At 44.4% G+C, this 18,571-nt stretch overlaps 2 protein-coding genes across 5 annotated transcripts; both read right to left on the reverse strand.

Moving 5' to 3' along the window:
- Positions 1-12,549: 12,549 nt before the first annotated feature.
- LOC307081242 (arrestin domain-containing protein 3-like) lies at positions 12,550-15,456 on the reverse strand (the record flags this gene model as incomplete). Of its 2 annotated transcripts, none has more annotated exons than XM_079744343.1 (6): positions 12,550-13,174; positions 14,101-14,363; positions 14,496-14,583; positions 14,738-14,909; positions 15,040-15,100; positions 15,195-15,456. In XM_079744343.1, 6 exons carry the CDS (start codon positions 15,454-15,456, stop codon positions 13,019-13,021), a joined length of 1,002 nt encoding a protein of 333 aa, XP_079600469.1. In that variant the 3' UTR covers positions 12,550-13,018. The 2 variants fall into 2 exon arrangements, with proteins under 2 accessions (XP_079600469.1, XP_079600470.1); XM_079744344.1 differs by lacking the exon at positions 12,550-13,174 and adding an exon at positions 13,181-13,449.
- On the reverse strand, positions 15,372-17,881 carry LOC307081265 (arrestin domain-containing protein 3-like). 3 transcript variants are annotated; one of them, XM_079744377.1, is made up of 6 exons: positions 17,509-17,881; positions 17,290-17,344; positions 17,063-17,210; positions 16,823-16,919; positions 16,270-16,526; positions 15,372-15,493 (listed from the first exon to the last, which is right to left on the reverse strand). In XM_079744377.1, the coding sequence occupies exons 1-6, from the start codon at positions 17,771-17,773 to the stop codon at positions 15,467-15,469; spliced, it is 849 nt and encodes a 282-aa protein (XP_079600503.1). In that variant the 5' UTR covers positions 17,774-17,881; the 3' UTR covers positions 15,372-15,466. The 3 variants fall into 3 exon arrangements, with proteins under 3 accessions (XP_079600503.1, XP_079600502.1, XP_079600501.1); XM_079744376.1 differs by lacking the exon at positions 15,372-15,493 and adding an exon at positions 16,012-16,154 and having other exon boundaries at positions 17,515-17,881; XM_079744375.1 differs by lacking the exon at positions 15,372-15,493 and adding an exon at positions 16,012-16,154.
- Between the last annotated feature and the right edge of the window lie 690 nt (positions 17,882-18,571).

Below are 18,571 nucleotides of genomic sequence, written 5' to 3' on the forward strand. Positions count from 1 at the left end.
TTACTTTTCAGTTGATCTGCTGGTGTCCCAGCAACATTAACCAACCTTTACCCAGTTGTTTACACCACATGTTGTTATGTTATATTCTTATTACGACTCTCCGAGGGCTCATTCATTTCCTTCTGTCACTGGGTGTGACTGGAATGTGAAGTGATGACGAGGATGCGGTTAACAATAACCAAGTGATGGAAGAAGGATATCCCCATCCCCGGTTTGTTTACAGGCAGCCCCGCTGCTCTTTGGGTCGCCCCATACATGTGACTACAGCTAGTTTACAACAGCTGCATTCCCCGTCCTCTAAGGTCCCTAGAGGTAAAGGTTCAAACTTATACCTTTCATGTGATGTCCTATTTCGATGAAGTCATCGTGTCATTAGTGTGTCCAGAGTATCTCCCCTGTGTGTGTGTGTGTGTGTGTGTGTGTGTGTGTGTGTGTGTGTGCGTTTGTGTGTGTGCGCGTGTGTGTGTGTGTGCACTTTCGCGAGCGTGTGTGTGTATGTGTGTCAACTAGACTGAAACCATTAGACTGCTTCCAATTAGATACTTTGAAAGACACAAAGGGAAATCGTTATTTTTCTTTCAATAAACCACATTTATGATTCAACATAAATTATAAAGTTAATGTACCAAGACTACTCTTCTTGGAGGGATTATATATTTCCTGCAATTTGCTGTCACCTCCACATAACACAAACATAAAATACACATATAGTCCAATTTACATCATCATTAGTACCTTGTGGAAGTGCTGCTTGACAGTGTGAAATAAACAGGGAATGTGCAGATGGATCATTAGTTCTCTAAACACCTAAGTCTCCTCACTTTAAACTATGCAGTCATTGTGATAACCAGGGGGAGAAGAATTACTCACGGTTTAGAGAGTTCGGGAAATGGTTTGTCAAACACCTTCAAAAGGTTCCTCAACTGAATGTAATAGAAGCCGAAAACATTGAAGTGACGAATACCTTTTTTTGCTGATTTCATAACAAGCCGTTTATGAGTTTTGGATTGACCGAGTATGTTGTCTTTGGGAATTATAGCCATCTTTGAAGTGTGTGAGCTCTTTCTCTCTTAGTTCAACCTCATACGTGCAACAAGTCTTCAGGACAGTAATAGGGGCCATCTGGGGCTATTTCCTCTTCTGACCTAACATGGGGTAGGTTGTATTAACAGGATGTCATTGATTTACTCCCCCAAAGAAAGCCACGCTGCTGTTTATTTACTTGCTTAAAAAGCTTATTTTGACAGTTGGGTCTGATCCTGCCCCCACCACTGTACTAGTCATTACGGACTCCTGCCAGGGAGACGTTGGGAGAGGAAGTTATGGTGACCATGGGCTGCGATAACGATCTTTGGAATGATATAAATACACGATAACGAGAATGATTGCAGAAATAATTTAGCATCATTTCAGTACAGTCCTTTATGATAATGTGATATTATTTCTGTTGGTTCTGGATGGTCTATAATAGTATTATTTCATTGCATGGGTGGTTTCTAAAAAAAAAAACAGGGTGTAGCTTATAAAAGCCATAACAAGGGGATTGCAACGTGGTAGAGCGGGTTGATTTATTAGTGGAAGGTTGCTAGTTCAATCCCTGGCTCCTCCTGACTGAGTGTCTACGTGTCCCTGAGCCTGACCCTATCTGCTCCTGATGAGCTGGCTGTCGCCTTACATGATTTACCCGACGTCGGTGTATGAATGTGTGCATGAACCGTTGTAAGTTGCTTTGGATAAAGGCATTTGCTAAATGCCCTCAAGTTAAATATTCATCCATTGCCCGACATTGGTGTATATAGTCAGTGATCACTTTAAATTAATTCAGCTATACCTTCACATAATCTTTAGTACAAAGATAAATAATATTGGTATAGTCATATATTATTCCTTAGATGAAGACGTGAAGAAATAAACACTAAATACAACCATTGGAAGGAAACAATTGATTTGAAACGGCCGGTGTCATTTGGGTTGTGTGACAGACAGGCAAACAATATTGATGAAGCATAACCAGCCAATCCGCTGACTAGCTCACATAATGTATCACAAACAAACAAAGCCAAGTGTACTTGAATATACATCAATATAATGTCAATAACCGCTTACAAACAATAGCCTCATCAATCTGTCTGGATGTGTTTTTTTTTTTATTTGAAAAAATACATTTGTATTTCATTACAAGGACCATGTCCAAAGTTGTTCTCATAGTATTGCTCATAAACCAATGACCACAACAGGAGATTTATTGACATTAATAACCTCACACTGGGGCATCATACCAGATCAACTAACCAATGAACAACACTCATCGCCGGATGTTGTTATTTCCTTTTTAAACCAAAAGCTATCTAAATGTTCCAATGAAAAAATAGCAAGCATTGAACGAATTACTGGCATATGTTGGCGCATAAGTGACAGATAATTTACAGTCTTTTTATTTGATTTATTATAATTTGTGAAGGGGACTGGCCATGATCAAATGAATCAACTATATGTAACAGATGAATGAAACAACAATTACAAATACTTAACAACACCCAAAATGCTCTGGTGTTTGATGACGCATTGTGGGAACCAGAGTCTGGGATGATAAACAGCGCTGAGAGCGATCAGTAGAGACCAGAAAACACTCCCACATTCATGGGGTCATTATAAGAGGGGATCTCCTGACGTTCGTACTGAAGTCTTTCCTTGTTTTGGTGGAGATAATCAGTCCCTCAGACCCATTAGTGTTGTTTTTAAGTTTGCGTTCTGATCTGATCCGGCGTAACGTTTAGCATGATAGTTGATAGAAAATGGCAGCATAATAAGTATAACAAACCCATTTATAACGACCATCAATCGTCAGCAGTCCGTAGTGCTGCCCTGGAGTTTCCCATTGGGACTGTGGTGTTGTGGCAGGTAAAACGCTGGCAGGAAACCGTAAGGGTCCACAGGAAGTGATCGCTTCAAGGAAGAGGATAGGATTTCCTGGTGTTGGTATTTTTGCCCAAGGTTTGGTCGAGTGAATTTCAACCCTAAGAAACAAGGGTAACGGCTAACATTTCACCATGCAAATTCACAAAAGCTAGGCCTTGATTTGTTAGGTTATTTTAAACTAATTTGGTGTTTTAATTGTGTTGTTTTGATTGTCAAGCACTTTGTATTGCTATTTTGCTCAAAAAGCCCTCGTTAAATCCACAAATTGCATAACAGCATGGAGGACAAAAAGGTAGGCATACAAGCCATAATACCAATCTATCAATTATACAATTCCCTCACTCTGATTATCATAACCATATCAAAAATAAATCGACAACATAATGATGTGAACACAGGTGATATAGCTCTATATCTTAGGACTACCTTGTGTTTATCTTATTGGCTAAGTCTGCTCTTTGTTCTCTGTTCCTCTCCCTGCACCCCGCTGCACCTCAACCCTGTGCTTGCTGTTTGCTTCTGCAGGGCTAAAAAAAAACATATGTGAAGTTGATTCCAAGCGGGCTCGGCGCCATCCCAGGCCCACGAGGACATGTTAACATTGCACATGGGAATTAAACTGCCCATAATCTACCAATGATTAGCATTTAATTGGACATTGTTTATGCATGCCGAAAGACAGCATGCATACAAACACTTAACGCTATGAAAGAAACACATAAACGCACATGCGTGGATGCACTCACACGCGCACATGCACACACACACACACACACACACACACACACACACAAACACACTTTCATACAAACTCTCACACATCAGGCACACTCAAACAGACACACACACACACACACACACACACACACCAAGGAGCAATAATTAAAATATCACCAACATTTGTTGTATCTAAGTGGCAACATCTACTCCTTTCTTAAGATTGCATTACATTCCTTTAAGAAAACCTCTTCTTTTAGGGTGAAAAATAATGTGTTTTCAACATCTTTAGGACTAGTCATTAAAAATATAAGCAGAGACTCAACAGAGGCAGTGAAGAATTATGATTATTACCAATCTCCCTGATTGGCCAGATTTTCGTAATCACAGATTGGACCAGTCCTAATCCAGCGTCCGGAGGTTGTGGGATTATGTCAGGGCCAAACTCAGGCCAGCGTTTTCCTGGCCAGGCCTGTTGACCCTCATCCAGCAACATGGACGCTGTAATGAGAAACACATGTTTGGACAACAGCGAGCCAAACAGTGTAGACCTACATTTGAATCTGGCAGAGGTGAAGATAGTTCAATTTTACACATTAAACTCACTGAGGATATTGTACACGACAGTTATCCAATTAGTCTACCTGATCTCACGTTTTAAATCCAACAATTTTACTACCGCCAATAAGGTGATACTCATTTCTTGCGTGTGCCGCTGTATTCTAGCCCCATCTAGTGTTAATTTGGTAGCACTTTCACGCGTAACGTAGCCCTTTAATGATAACGCGACAATAAATTCTGTACCATTTTTTTAACAACAAACATTGTGCTGCGTTATTTTGTTATATATGTTTCCAAATTTTTAATAATAGACGGATGCATTTGTATTTTTTTCTTGAGCTGTTCTGTTCTTGAGCTGTTCTGATGCTAATATTCCTAATGGATATTCATGCCTTTGCTGCCACCACAAGGGGTTGCTGTGTCACTGTTTTCAATAAGAACCGGGAAACAAGGTGAATGATACACAAGGTCATGTGAGTCTACACCTGTATTCGAAAGCAGCAGGCCAATAGGATTCAGGTTGAAATTAGACATACAATACATACCAATAAGCCAATAAATAGTTTTCTGGATGTACTTCACATTGGCTCAGAGGTTTAAAATCCAGATTACAAGAAGATATACTGTAGGCTATCAATTCGCCATGGTGGGCTTTGCATGGAGCCTACCAGGGCATATCAACTGGATTTGGTAAAATACTAAAGATGCTTCAGGCCATTAAAGGGGAAAGATATTAGGTATTTGTTTATAGACAACCTATGCTAGTAAGAAACGTGTGTTTTAACCGTTTAATAAACCAGTAACAACAGAGATTGCTGTGTGTGTGCTAGGAGAGTAACGCAGTCTAGTGAAAGGGACGCGTTGGTCGCTCATGCCGCGGCCATGGCGGCACCAATCGTTTGCATGTTCACCGTCATACACACACACGCATATGCAAACACACATTCATGGCACACACATACACACGTACACGCGCACACACACACACACACTGGCCGATCAGCGCGGAACTCATCCATGAGAGAAGCATCTGAGCTGTGCAGAGGCTTGAGTTAGCCGCACAGGCAGTCACACGCACACGCACACACACACACACACACACACACACACACACACACACACACACACACAGCGCCTGAGCCCCCATTGGTCGGCGTCTCTCCACCCCACCACAGGAGTCTCTAAGGGGTCTGCTGCAGTACTCTGCTCCAGGGGCCTGGAAACGCTAGAGTGAGCCTTTTTTTTCCCCCTCTTTACTTCTATTTTTGGGCTGGATATCATTAAGCACCACCACTCTCCCTCGTGTGTTTTCCCACAGTTTTCCAACATACTGGTTCCCAGTGTATGAACTAGGCACACCACTATCAGGCTGGCCCACTCCCTTCTCCATGCACGTGAAGATGAGACAGACAGAGGGAGAAACACACACACACACACAAAGCGATAGAGGGGGAGTGAGAGTGAGAGTGAGACAGAGGGTGAGAGAGAGAGAGAGACAGACCGAGAGACAGAGACGGTGCCAGTGAGAGAGAGACAGAGCAGGAGAGATAGACAGAGAGAGGCCTCTGGGTGAAATACAGGCAGCATGATGATAGCCCTGCTACCATGAGGACGCCGACTAGAACCTTTTCCTGCTCGCAACACTCGGGCTTGGAGAAAAGATGCATAAATTGTGCGTCGGCTGCGGGACCCAGGGGGCAGCAGTCGACTGCTCAGCCAACCATGCAGGCCCAGCCCGCAGCCAAAAGAATTTGGAAGGACCCCTTCGTGGTGCCCATCCCCCCACGCATGGAGACACGGCACAGCTAGCCGCCTTCTCCTCCTCCCACGAACGCAGTGAGAAAACCGTAGTCAATAGTTTTTGGGTTTGGTTTGTGAAACGCTCCAACCAAAGTCTTAAAGGTTTCAGGCCTTGTAGCCAAGCAGGCTGTGATTTGCTATGTCGCGTGAAACACTGGAACTCGAATACTGGTGTAAGCTTACATGTGTTTATTATCTAGTTCTCAAGTCTCATTGTGGTTAAGTCTAGACCTAGAGGAAACATAATCCATGAAACTAAAGGCCTTTCGTCGCGCTGCTTATTTCTAATTACAATACAAAGCAATCCACTTTGAATCAGAAGCATTACAAGGCCTATACGATAAGCTGGTGATCTGGGGTGTTTTGGCTATTCGGTTATTAACACATTATTCAACCCTTCATCTTCATCTATAACACAAGTCTATGAAAAATATTTTTTAACATTGATGCAGAGGGTTAAATTATAGTGCAGATGGTCATCTACACTATTATAATACATAAAAACATAAAACAACCCTATATTAATGAGTATTTTAGGTGAGACTTCAGAAATACTAAACAACAACAAAACACAGTGAAGCCATGCCCGCCAAAGCCCTCTGCCTGATCTACAGTCAAGACCAATCAGTCTCAGCTCAGCTTCATGGCCAAGCACTGGAGTAAAACATTAGAGGATCTGCCCACATTCATAGAATAGAGGGAGGTCCCTGATTCCACAATAGCCTATGGGGTTTCAGATGCATGTAGGAACCTGTCAGAGGGAAGAAGCATGTTTATGAATGAACGGGGCTCTCCTACACCGTTGCAAGTTCACTCACTGTAGTATATATGTTTGGCAGGCGAATGAATGGGAAGCCTCGTGTGTTGTGGCCACATCCATCATTGCAATCCACATCCTGTTGGGTTGTATTGGGTCGTCAAATACAACTTTTGTCAGCAACAGCCCATGACAGGGCATGATATGTTTTCCTCCATAGTTCCACAACAGGATTAGATCTGCTATTGAAACTTTGTTGTTTTTTAGTTTTTTATATACAAATGGGGATGCCTTAAACTAAACCCCGATTGGCTGGGAGTATCAAATATTTTGAGTTTAATAATCAGTTTATTTATCAGTAAACGCAGTAGTAGATTCGTCTCCATGATGCAACGGCTATCCGGTTATTGATAGTGGCGAATGCCAGCGGGCATAGAACAGCGAGCGGCCATCTGCCAGCCTAGCGAACTAGCAACCCAACCAGCTGCAGTCGCAAAACGCCCTACAAAGCAGGACATGCATGCAGCTTCTGACGTCTGCGGCCACACTGCGCTACAAAGCGTCGAAAAACCCGGAGCGGAAACAATGAGAACCAAGCGTATGGAGACCGCATAGGTTAACAACCAGCAAGTTTAGCTGAAGGGGGGGCAGCTCTAAGTGGCAGGTTAGTTGATTTAAGGAAAAAAAATACGCGGTTTCCGATACTATTTTGTACGTAGAAAATAAATAAAAAAGACTCATGCAGGGACACTTTAGTACCCCGACATGGCGACGGCAAGAAAAAGGAGAGAGCTTTTTACTATTTTGGAAACTAGCGCGGACGCAGAAACTACAACGGTGTGTGACAAGAGTCAAGAGTCTCCTCTTAATCTTTCGGCCGATGTGAAGTGGTTTGAAATCCCCTTTCGAAAGCCCGACTCGGACGAGGAGGAAGACGAAGAAGCCGGAGAACGGGAGGAGGATGACGGCGGCGGCGAGGGGGAGAATGGATCCGCGAACACAGCCGCCGCCGCCGCGGCGGAGGCTGCAGACGCCGCTAGTTTCATCGCCGGAGGTGGCTGTAACATTATTTTGGTCACGGGTAATGGAATCAAACACGAGGAGGAGGAGTACACAGAGGACTGTTATTATGCTACCTCCAATAACTGCTCTGATACCACCTCAAACGACTCGGATATCGATTTCTCCGACCTAGAGGAGGAGGAACGCACGAGTTTTTTCAGCTTTGATGATGACTTGGACGAGGACTGCACTTCTCCTGACTTCTGGGGAGAACCTGACCAGGTGATTTCGATCGAACCATTCTCTGCTGTAAGTGGCCCTCAGCATTCGCTGGGGGACGATGCTGACACCCGTGACTATTTCCGGCTACTCTTCCCAGATTCTCTTTTTGAACACATGGTAGAACAAACAAATAATTACGCCCTCTATCGGCAAAGAATGAGCGGAAAATCCGACCCCCACTGGCACCCCACTGATCTCAGAGAGATGAAAGCTTATGTGGGACTAAACATTTTGATGGGTATCAATCAACTTCCAGACTCTGGCATGTACTGGGCCAGTGACATTTTCATTGGCAACGCAGGCTTTAAAAAAACAATGACCGCAAGGCGCTTTGAAAAGCTCACACAATATCTCCAGCTGTGTGACCGTGAGTCGGAACCCGTGCGCGGCGAGCGGGGCTACGACGGCCTGTTTAAGATCCGCCCGCTGTTGGACGTGCTGGACAACACCATGTGGGACGCCTACACACCAAACCGCTGCTTGACCATCGACAGATCGGGCATCTCCGCCAAGGGGCGCTTCTCCCCCACGCAGTACATGCCCTCCAAGCCCTTCAAGAAGGGCCTGACGTTGTGGATGCTGTGTGACTCTCGCTCGGGCTACTGCCACCGCGCCAGGATCTACGTGGGCAAGCCCAGCCAGGACGTGACCACCGCCTCCCTGGGCTACAGGGTGGTGACGTCCCTGGTGCGGGGCCTGGAGGGCCAGTACCACCACCTCTTCATGGACGGCTTCTTCACCTCGGTGCCGCTCATGCAGCGGCTGCTACGGGACGGCCTGTACGCCTGCGGGCCCACCCAGACGGGCCGCAGGGGCTACCCGGAGGTGCTGTGTCCGCGCAACGTGGGCAAGCTCTCCCCGGGGGAGTTCTACCAGTGCCAGCGGGGGAACCTGGTCGCCACGGTGACGCGGGACGACAAGGTGATCAGCTGCCTGTCGACCAACTCGGCGCCGGGGATCGTGGGGATCGGGCCGAGCCAGCCGCCGCCGCCGCCGCCGCCGCCGCCGCTGGGGGAGGCGGACGGGGCAGATGGGGAGGGGGACAGCGACGGCGCGGAGGGGGAGGGCAGCGGCGGGCTGTCGCTGGGCGTGCCGCTGGGCCTGCCCCGCCCGCTGCCCCTGATGCTGTACCAGGAGAACATGCGCGGCGTGGACCTGTGCGACCAGCTGCGGGAGTGCTACCAGGTGGGCCGGCCGTGCAAGCGCTGGTGGCGCTACTTCCTGTGGTTCTTCGTGAACCTGTGCATCGTGGACGCCTACATCATCCTGCGGGAGAGCCGGGGCGGCGCGCCGCCGTCGGGCTTCAGCGGCAAGCAGTTCACCCAGCGCCACTTCCGGGTGCGGCTGGCACAGCAGCTGATCGGGGACTACCAGGGGGCCCGGGGCATGGAGCGGGCGGCCCGGAAGAGGCACGCCGACTCGCCCATCGAGTACGGCCACCGGCTGGAGCGCATGTCAGAGCGCTCGCGGCGCTGCAGGAACTGCACCAACAAGGGGCTGCGGCACGAGAGCGTGTTCGGGTGCAAGATATGCAATGTCCACCTATGCAGGGGAGGCTGCTTCTCTGAGTTTCATAAATAAAAGATAAGCTTTTTTGTTTGTTTAGGTTTTTTTTCTATATGTATATGTATATATATACATATATATATATACGTATGTGTCAAGATCAACTTGTGTCAAAGTTTTTGTTTTTTTAAGATTTGTAAATCCAAAGGTTGCCACAACAAGTGCAAAATATAACCACACACTTTACGTAGAGATAGTTTTAGGGTAGAATGAATACTATTGCACGAATAACTAGTACAATTTGAAATTAAGTAGGTCATTTTGTTTTTAGGTTAGAATGTATGTTTTGGCAAATTGCCTTTATTACACTGACAAAATTGCCTTGTCACACTTTTTTATACATTGACAGAAATACATTGGTTTTATATAATAAAAAAAAATGAAGATCTTTCTGCACTTACAATACATCAGCAAATGTTTACTATGGGAAATTTCTCTCATTTTACAAATAAAAACTTCATTATAATGCATCTCCATTTTCTTCTTTGTAGAAATGTAAGAAACAGCATACCACCTCACTTTACAAAATGCATGCATGGAAGTATATGAACGGCATTGTACATACACGGTAGTAAATGAAATGACCCCCAACAGTTAAAGAGGGGCCTTGACTGATCTCTCAAACCCACACATGAAATCAGTGATTACCCAGTTCTCGGAGAGGACACAGCTTGGAACAATTAGTGAGTAGGGAAAGGCCCTCCATTCTGTTTCCCGTAGACATGGTGGTACCATTTTGCAAATCATGCTTTACTACTGAGACGTACGGCGTCTGTGGACCTATCACGCCATCTGCGGACCTATCACGCCCCAGCCTCCGTGGTACTGGTTTTTTCACCAGGACCCAAGACTGATACCGTGAAAGACTGAGAGTTGGTTTTCTTTCTTTGTTTTTCAATGAAACACATTTGAGTTTCACCATAGTTGATCATTGTTAGTGATGCTAGTGACTAATGTCTTTCATTTGAGTCATATGCATAATTTATGATGAAGAAAAGCTTATTAAGCCATCTATTCTGCTGCCATAAAGTCGACGCGGCAGGGAAGGAATATAAATAGTTAGCATTTGCCATAACTAATACTACTACAGACTAGTACTGCCATGACATGTACTGCCAACATATACATTTATTTATACATATATATACACATAGTTGTGTGTATGTGTGTGTTTGGAGTCATAGTTAAATAGCTATATGGATGTATGCATGAGTGTGGGATATATAATATAAGCACAATCAAACAGTGGAAGACTGGGAGAAGTGGTTATGCTGATTCTGTGGGCCTGTTTTTGTAGTTTAGACTGTCTGTCTCCTGTGTCTTCCTTCTGGGGTTTCTATCTCTCTCCGACTCTCTCTCCCCCACTCTCTCTCTTTGCGCTCAGCTGTGGCATCTAGAGCTCGCTCTGCCGTTTTCTGGGTTGCTGCATCTCTCCCTCTTCAGGCTCTGCCGTGCCATCCCACACAAGCACACACTGATACTCAACAGCACACACACCAACACACACACACACAAACACACAAACACACGCACACACACACACACAAAAACAACACCTCTCTTCCGCCACACACTCTCTCACTCACACACAAACACACACACACACACACACACACACACACACACACACACCCCACACACATACACGTACACACACACACACACACACACACACACACACACACACACACACACACACACACGCACGCACACTACTGCTCTCCCTCAGCCGTTCCCCAGCTGGGAGAGGGTTAGTCAACTGGACGCCCCTCCCGCTGATCTGCGGGAGCCCTGCGGGGAGTCGCCATGGCAACCATGGCCGGCGAAGACAGGGAGTCGCCAGCAGGCCTGCACGGTTGTCATGGCACTGTCTTTGGCTACGGGGGTGGGAGGCGCCAGAGGCCACTCCTCCTCCTCCCCCTCCCTCCATTCTCCACCCCCCCTCCCCCCTCCCCCCTCCCTAAACCAGGAGAGAGGTTGTGGTGCGCTGAGGGAGCAGGCTGGCTGGAGGCCTGCCTGCCTGCCTGCCTCATGTGGAGCCAGGCTGGTAACCAGGCAGGGTTTCCAACCCAGATCCACCGCCATGCCAGATAGGAGCCATGACTACCGGTCTGGTCTTTACTGCAGGTGAACTGGCTCCACCAAACCCTAAAACAAATCAGACTACTTCTCTTTTCCGTTCTATTTGATTATATTATATTTTAGTAAATGTACTTTGCGCAGTTTAAGGCTATTAACATTGCACTGATTCAAAAGAGAAATGGCTCTGACTTAATACTCGTTTACCACCCCGCTTCATGTCTAACATTCAAATGCAGTTCATGTCATGCGGTTCAGGCCATAGGGAGAGACCGGAATACCGAAAGTCAAATTCTCGACACGCAAAGCCAAACGGAAGAGTGTCACACAGATGAAGAGAAGGAAAAGGGTTAAGCCCCTGTATGAAGTATATAACCAATAGTCCAACTAAGTATTGGTCCTATGCTATAAAGACGCACATGTTGCCCCTCAGAGCAGTCTATGCAGGTATCTTGGTGCTTACATTGCAGTCTCAAACTATTCATTGTACTGATCTCATTCTTCTATTGTTGTTGTTGCAAAGGTCTTACCAAGTTATTGATAGGCCTATCGCAAGTTAATTTAGGTGAAAGACACCTCTGCTGAGTCCCAACCAGAAGGGTTTTATGAGTGCCCCTCTATACCTTTGGAACACAGCTGAGAGGTAGAGGCCTTCTGGGTTCAATCCCAGATGTCCACGGCCAGCCTGTGGCATCGGGGATCGCAAAAAACACCATCTGGGTATTTGTGTGTGTGCGTGTACGTGTATGTGTATGGGATAGGTAGTTGGAAGCTTAGGTTGGTTAATCTTGTAGACTGATGGTACCAGAGTATCCTTCTAGTAGGCTTAGGAAAAGGAAATCCAATCTTATATTTCAAAACTGTTTTATAATTTTTATTTATTTGCATGAATGTCACATGAATAGTTTGTTATTGTCTATCTTAGAAATTACACATACCGTATTACTTCAAAGGGTTATGGAGAATATTCTACCACACACTCGATTTTTGGCCAAGATTGATGACAATATTGTCAAAATAGGGGACATTGAGACAACTCAGTGAGTTTACTTACGCCCAACCCTACATCTCTAAAATATGGCAAATGTCTCCCTCTAGTGAATGAATGGGCACAATGCAGGAAAACAATTGAAAGTTGCGTCGAGACACACGACACATACACACACATAAACACATACATAAACGACACCAACGCACGCACACACACACACACACACACACACACACACACACACACACACACACACAAAGATAGAAACAGACACACACAGATAGAAAGAATGAAAACTATTTGAGTCAATATTAAACAACAAACATTGTATTCATCTAAGCAGCTCAGTTTGTAGAGGAAGGAAGTGGACTTCGACCAGGAAGTGACTTGAAGCGTTGGGATTTCTTGGTTTTCTGCTCCAGTGGCCTTGTGTAACCTCGCAGGATGATCAAAGGAAGCTTGATCTCAGCGTTTCTTGCCTGAGAAAACTCAAGCATGACCTACCAATGAGCATATATATACAGCGTTAAGCCTGTCATAAAGTATACTTGATAGAGAGAAAGGATTTTTTAAAGATGGTTTATCATTGACAGTAAAGAAATGCTATGTATGATATATACTGTGACACACATACAGGAAAACCTACTCCACATTCCTAAAATGTATGAACTGTATGCAAGTTCATTTACATTGATTACATAATACATTCATGTATATATATATACACATTCTTGTTAGGCCTTTATGGAGAGTAGAGTGAGGAAAAGGCAGGAAGCTGGGGTGGAAGAGGGAGGGAATGTAGCACAGAAACACTGGTCAGAATCAAGCGTGTGTCTCTACAATGTCTGTGTGGTCAGCGGGTAGTGGGCTGAGCCACCGCGCCGCCCTACATACACATCATGTTAACTCTTCATGTGTATGTACATTTTTAAAGCACACCATTTCAACCTAACTAGATGAATTATCACAGTATGGCTGTTCCAACGATAACCAATAGGTTGCACGCAGGGCTTCATTCGAAACGCTCGTCATTAGTCTGAGAGTGAAGTGCATTGATCCCGGACTATTTTGAGTCCGGGCCTTGACAAAACTGGTTGGTCTGTAATTTGAGACCTGCGTCCACATGCACTCTCATTAGTTGGAGCAGACAAGCTGTGTTGTGACTCCTTGAGTGGCCAAGACCCAGCCCTCCCCCTGACCCCCAAGCCCCACCCCCTAACCCCCACCCAGGCTTCTCTTTCTCCAAACACAATAGAGCCTGTGTGTGTGTTCTGCCTGTGTGTACGCGTGCCTGTGTGTGTGTGTCTGTGTGTGTGCGTGCCTGTGTGTCTATATATGCATGTTTGTGTGCATGTGTGTCTGTGTCTGTGTGTGCGTGTGTACATATGCGTGTTTGTGTGCGTTTGTGCGGACATGCGTGCCGTACCTTCAGCCGGTACTCAAGTCTCATCATGGAGCAGTTGAAGAAGGTGGGGTGGAGCTGAGGCGGGGCGGTCAGCACCCTCGCTATTGTGGTGGCGCTAGCCGCAGGGACAGCGCAAGCCCCAGTCCCAAACTCTACGTGGCTGACGTGCACAACCGTCCTCTGGGAACGCGTCGCAAACGTCTGCTTCTCGCACACGTAAAACCTGGGGGTCACGGCGAACGCAGAGTCATTGAGGACCTCCGCTTTCACTTCCATGGATTCACCTGGAGCAGGAGTGTTACAAATAGAAGGTAGTTAATGGAAGGAGAGAGGGTAATATGTCACCATCTGGTGTGTCATGCTGTGTTGATTGAAATAAGCAACACACACACACCCACACATCAAACTGCCTTTACTTTGTGTCAGACCCATGTTTTCAGTCGAAACATTAACAGTGACTTTTCCAGTGCCACAGAATGAAATCCTGGTGGCGCACTGTGGCTCCTATGGGTGTTAAAAAGGATATTTGTCATTATTATTATCCATCACATGAAGGTACTGCGAAACTGAAACCAAAAGAAAAAAGTGAATATTAAATTTTTGCAAACTGATCGCAACTGAAGTAACAACGCCTTTTTAAATTGTTATGTTGCCATACCTTTAGTCCTATGATAATCATCTCTGACTTTGAGCCGAAGGGGAATTCATTCTTTGTTAAAACCGGAAACTGATTCTTGGCTTTGTATACTTGCCAAGCTGTCTGGGTCAGTTTTGTGTGCAGACTATATGTAATGCTCCCCCATTTCCCCTCATAGGACGAAGGCATATCTCTGTAGGGAAAGAATGGGAGAACAAGTCAAACATTCAATATGTTAAGAGTTAAGGGGACTGTTTACATGTGTAGTACTAGAATGAAGATGTGTTAAAAGTGCAAGTCCAAGCTGGATAAAACACACTCACCTATTTGGAATATCAAAGCTGAATGAATAGGAATTTTGGCCTTGTCCGATGGTTACAGAACCTTTATAAAAGACGACATGTGTCATTACATTATGTATACGTGTGTGAGTACTCGGTATTGAACAACACCAAAAAACTTTCACTGAAATACAAACCATCTGCTTTTTTGTCCTGAAGAAGGATCTTTTCAAAATAAAAGTATCTCTTCTTGTCACTGATGACCACTGCAGGACCGTTCCCCTGCTGCTCAGGCCACTTCACCTCCACTTTTCCTTTTGCTTTGACAATTAAACATTGCACCGTGGTCTCCTTTTCAGCCATCACCATGACTCTTCCAAAGAGGATATCCCCTGGGGAAAACGCTCCCGTTGTCCCATTCTTCTGGTCATATTCCACGCGTAGATGTTGTATAGTCATTGTGTTATATTTAAAAAAATAGATGTATATTTTCGTTCTGGTAAAGAAAATTGAAAGATTGTCAAAATATTTGAAGGATAACGAGTGAGAGACAGGGATCTCTAAATAAAACCCGGCAATTCGTTGGAAGTACGTTTTAGTCCATCCTTTGCGTCCCAATGGACAAACAAGCCAGCATATGCTACTGATAAAAGTGGCATGACTGGAACAGGAGATCTTTTCAGCCAACCTTTAGCCTGCAGGTATCTGTGTCACACCTGATCATGTGATCAAGGTTGCAGGAGTCCGTTTTCACTTTGGTAATCCAAGACATCGCACCGCCCAGCGGCACAGCCCCCCCGACACCCCCCCTCCCCCCATTCAAATATCTCACTATAGTTTACAAAAATAAAATACATTGTTAAACAATTAAACAAAATAATTTATTTAGAATGTCACCTTGGTTTACTCTGCACTGTTAAAGGTTTAGTTTATAACATAATTAAGTACTAACAAAAGTTGTTGCTGATATTGTGCAAGAAGTCCACTTTATTGATTTTACTTGTAGGCACATTTAGAAATAAAATATCCATCTACAAGTATACCGAGGCGCTTTCCTCCACACCTGACCCTTTAGTAGTAACAGAACCAACGCAGGGAAGAATAATAATTGGCAGTTTGATTTCAGGATTTTTAGCCAGAGTCACATCGAGAAACACCTTGAAACAGGACAGAAAATGTGTGATATTAATTGTTAACAATTAACTGTTGTAGATTCTTTCTTACGCGGAATGAATCCTACAATGAATACCTCTGGTGAAGTGCATGCTTTACCTTCAGCCTGTACTCCAACTTAATGATGGAGCAGTTAAGGATGGAGGGAGGCAGCTCTGGGGGGATGCAGATCGTCTTGGCAACGGTCTGTGTGCAGGACGAGCCCACCTCCTCACCCTTCTCTTTCACGATGTTGTGTGTGTGTACTCTCCTGCGGCCCTGGGCAAAGAAGCTCTTCTTTTCGTAAAGGACGAACTTTGGCTTCACCACACGAGTGGAACAGTTGCTGATCTCCGCCACCACCTTCAGCCCCTCACCTGAAGGGGGCAGTCAAACACTTTGTAAGATTGATCACATGACAGTTGGGTCATATACTGCTGTGTTCCTCAAACAATTGTTGTGAGTGGACTCAGATACATGAGGTCCTGGATATAGAGCAGCATAACCCAGTAGCAGGAGCTACTCTGGGATGAGCTATGGTATGGGAGAAACGTGTATAAGCTTAACAGGTCATATACTCGCTTTAGTCAGTCACACCGATTGTATGCTTAACATTATAGATTCCTGCCGACTAAACTAAATGATGCCAATACAATGAAGAATAAATAAATACCTTGCCGATATCCCATCTTTTGTATGGAAATGTTCAACGAGATGTTTCCAGAGGCGAAGAATGTGACTGATTGATTCTTACAACCATACTGAGGTTCCTAGATGTTTAGAAAACAAGCTCCTGAGAGATTATGAAAATAACCTCCAAAATACCCACCAAAAGGTTTTTAACCCTTAAAAATAATTTATGTTATTATTAGTATTCTATTGTAAACAGAGAATGGGCACCAATGGATATTACCATAAGCATTGGAATCGTCATGTCTGGTTTTGACACAAAGGTGAACTTGGCTCTGGTTTTCTTTGATAAACTCATTGACTGTTTCAGTTGAGCCCTCAGCTGGTAGACCACTTTGCCTTCGGAAGCTTTGAAAGTGGATGGCATGTCCCTATCACACATCGTTATTTATTCATTAAATCAAGACATTTGCCAAGGGAAAAACATGTAATCCTCAAGTTTAGGTCTACCTGTCCGGTAGTTTGAAGGAGAATGGAAAGGAATGTCTTCCTTGGCCGAGGACTTCTGAGCATTAGAAAATACAACCCCTTGTTTATGTTACAATGGACATAAATATAGCCATTTTAAAAGGAAGATAAAAAGTTCCATCCAGACATATTCTCAGACAAAAGCATTAATAAATTACATTAGCATTAGCTATAGTCTGCTTTAAGAAGGAGGACGAATACCTTTACCATCTCTTCCCGCCTCTGTGAAGATGGGACGCTCGATGTCATAGTATTTCTCATTAGAAGTTATCATAACATGAATATTCTGACCGTAGTGTTCATGCCAGCAAACATTGGCTTTCCCCTTAGCTCTAAAAATCAGAGACTGAAGGCGCGTTTTCTTTGAAACCTGCAGGATGATGCGCCCTGTTATGGTATCCCCGTTGGTAAAGGTGTTTTTAGAGTTGTTGGCGTCATACTCAATAGAAAAAAATTCAATTGTCATTTTCGGGACACGTTTTGAATAGACGAACAGACCCGACAGAGAATTGAGTCAAAGAGATTGTGAACAAAGTATGAAGTGCCGCAAACACGGAAGAAACATCCAGTTGGGTACCTGAACACATTGTCATGTGATACCTGATGATCCTGTTTAGCTGGTTTTGATGCAGTAACATCCACTCCAACATGATTTTTCGAGCGATCTGATTGGCCAACAAAAAGAAAAAAAATTGAGCGATCTGATTGGCAAAAAAACACATCGAATCTTTACACACAAAATAACCTGACAGACTGGCTGATGTTTGGCATGACCATCCATTCAGAAATTGGGAAACTATGAGTAATTTGATATAGCTGTTTGATGTATTTACAATAACCACAGCTCTAAACTGTCTTTATTGGATGATGATTATTTTAATGAATAAAAAAAAAAACATTTGGCATACTACGTTACAGCAATGTGCAATGTGCAATGTGTTGTTTGGAATATTCTCAGTTCATACATAACAGGGTCCTAATGGTATTATTATTCATAAAAAAAGAAATAATAATCAAATTTGACTTTTTGACGCTTCAACTTAATCGTTGTCTCTCTTCATTTATTCAATCTTAAATGTGTCAATCCAGTAATACATTGCAGGAATTACATTATACAGATGACTTTCAGATTATCTTTCGATTTTGGTTCATATGAGCCAAACAGTATCTCATGAGGTAGATAGGTTGATATGGCAACTGGAGGGTTGCCGGTTCCTTCTCAGTGAAACAAGGCAAGCGGCCTTATTTGCTTCTAGCAAGCTGT

The sequence above is a fragment of the Pollachius pollachius genome (assembly GCF_949987615.1).
Source record: "Pollachius pollachius genome assembly, chromosome: 1".
NCBI classification, from domain to species: domain Eukaryota; kingdom Metazoa; phylum Chordata; class Actinopteri; order Gadiformes; family Gadidae; genus Pollachius; species Pollachius pollachius.

Excerpts from the sequence above, each read along its gene's own strand:
- LOC307081265 (XM_079744375.1), bottom strand. The coding sequence starts at position 17,773 with ATGACAATTGAATTTTTTTCTATTGAGTATGACGCCAACAACTCTAAA. Across the intron at positions 17,211-17,289 it reads TCCTTCAAACTACCGGACAG|GGACATGCCATCCACTTTCA; the intron begins GTAGACCTAAAC and ends GATGTGTGATAG. Across the intron at positions 16,920-17,062 it reads TGACGATTCCAATGCTTATG|GAACCTCAGTATGGTTGTAA; the intron begins GTAATATCCATT and ends CTAAACATCTAG.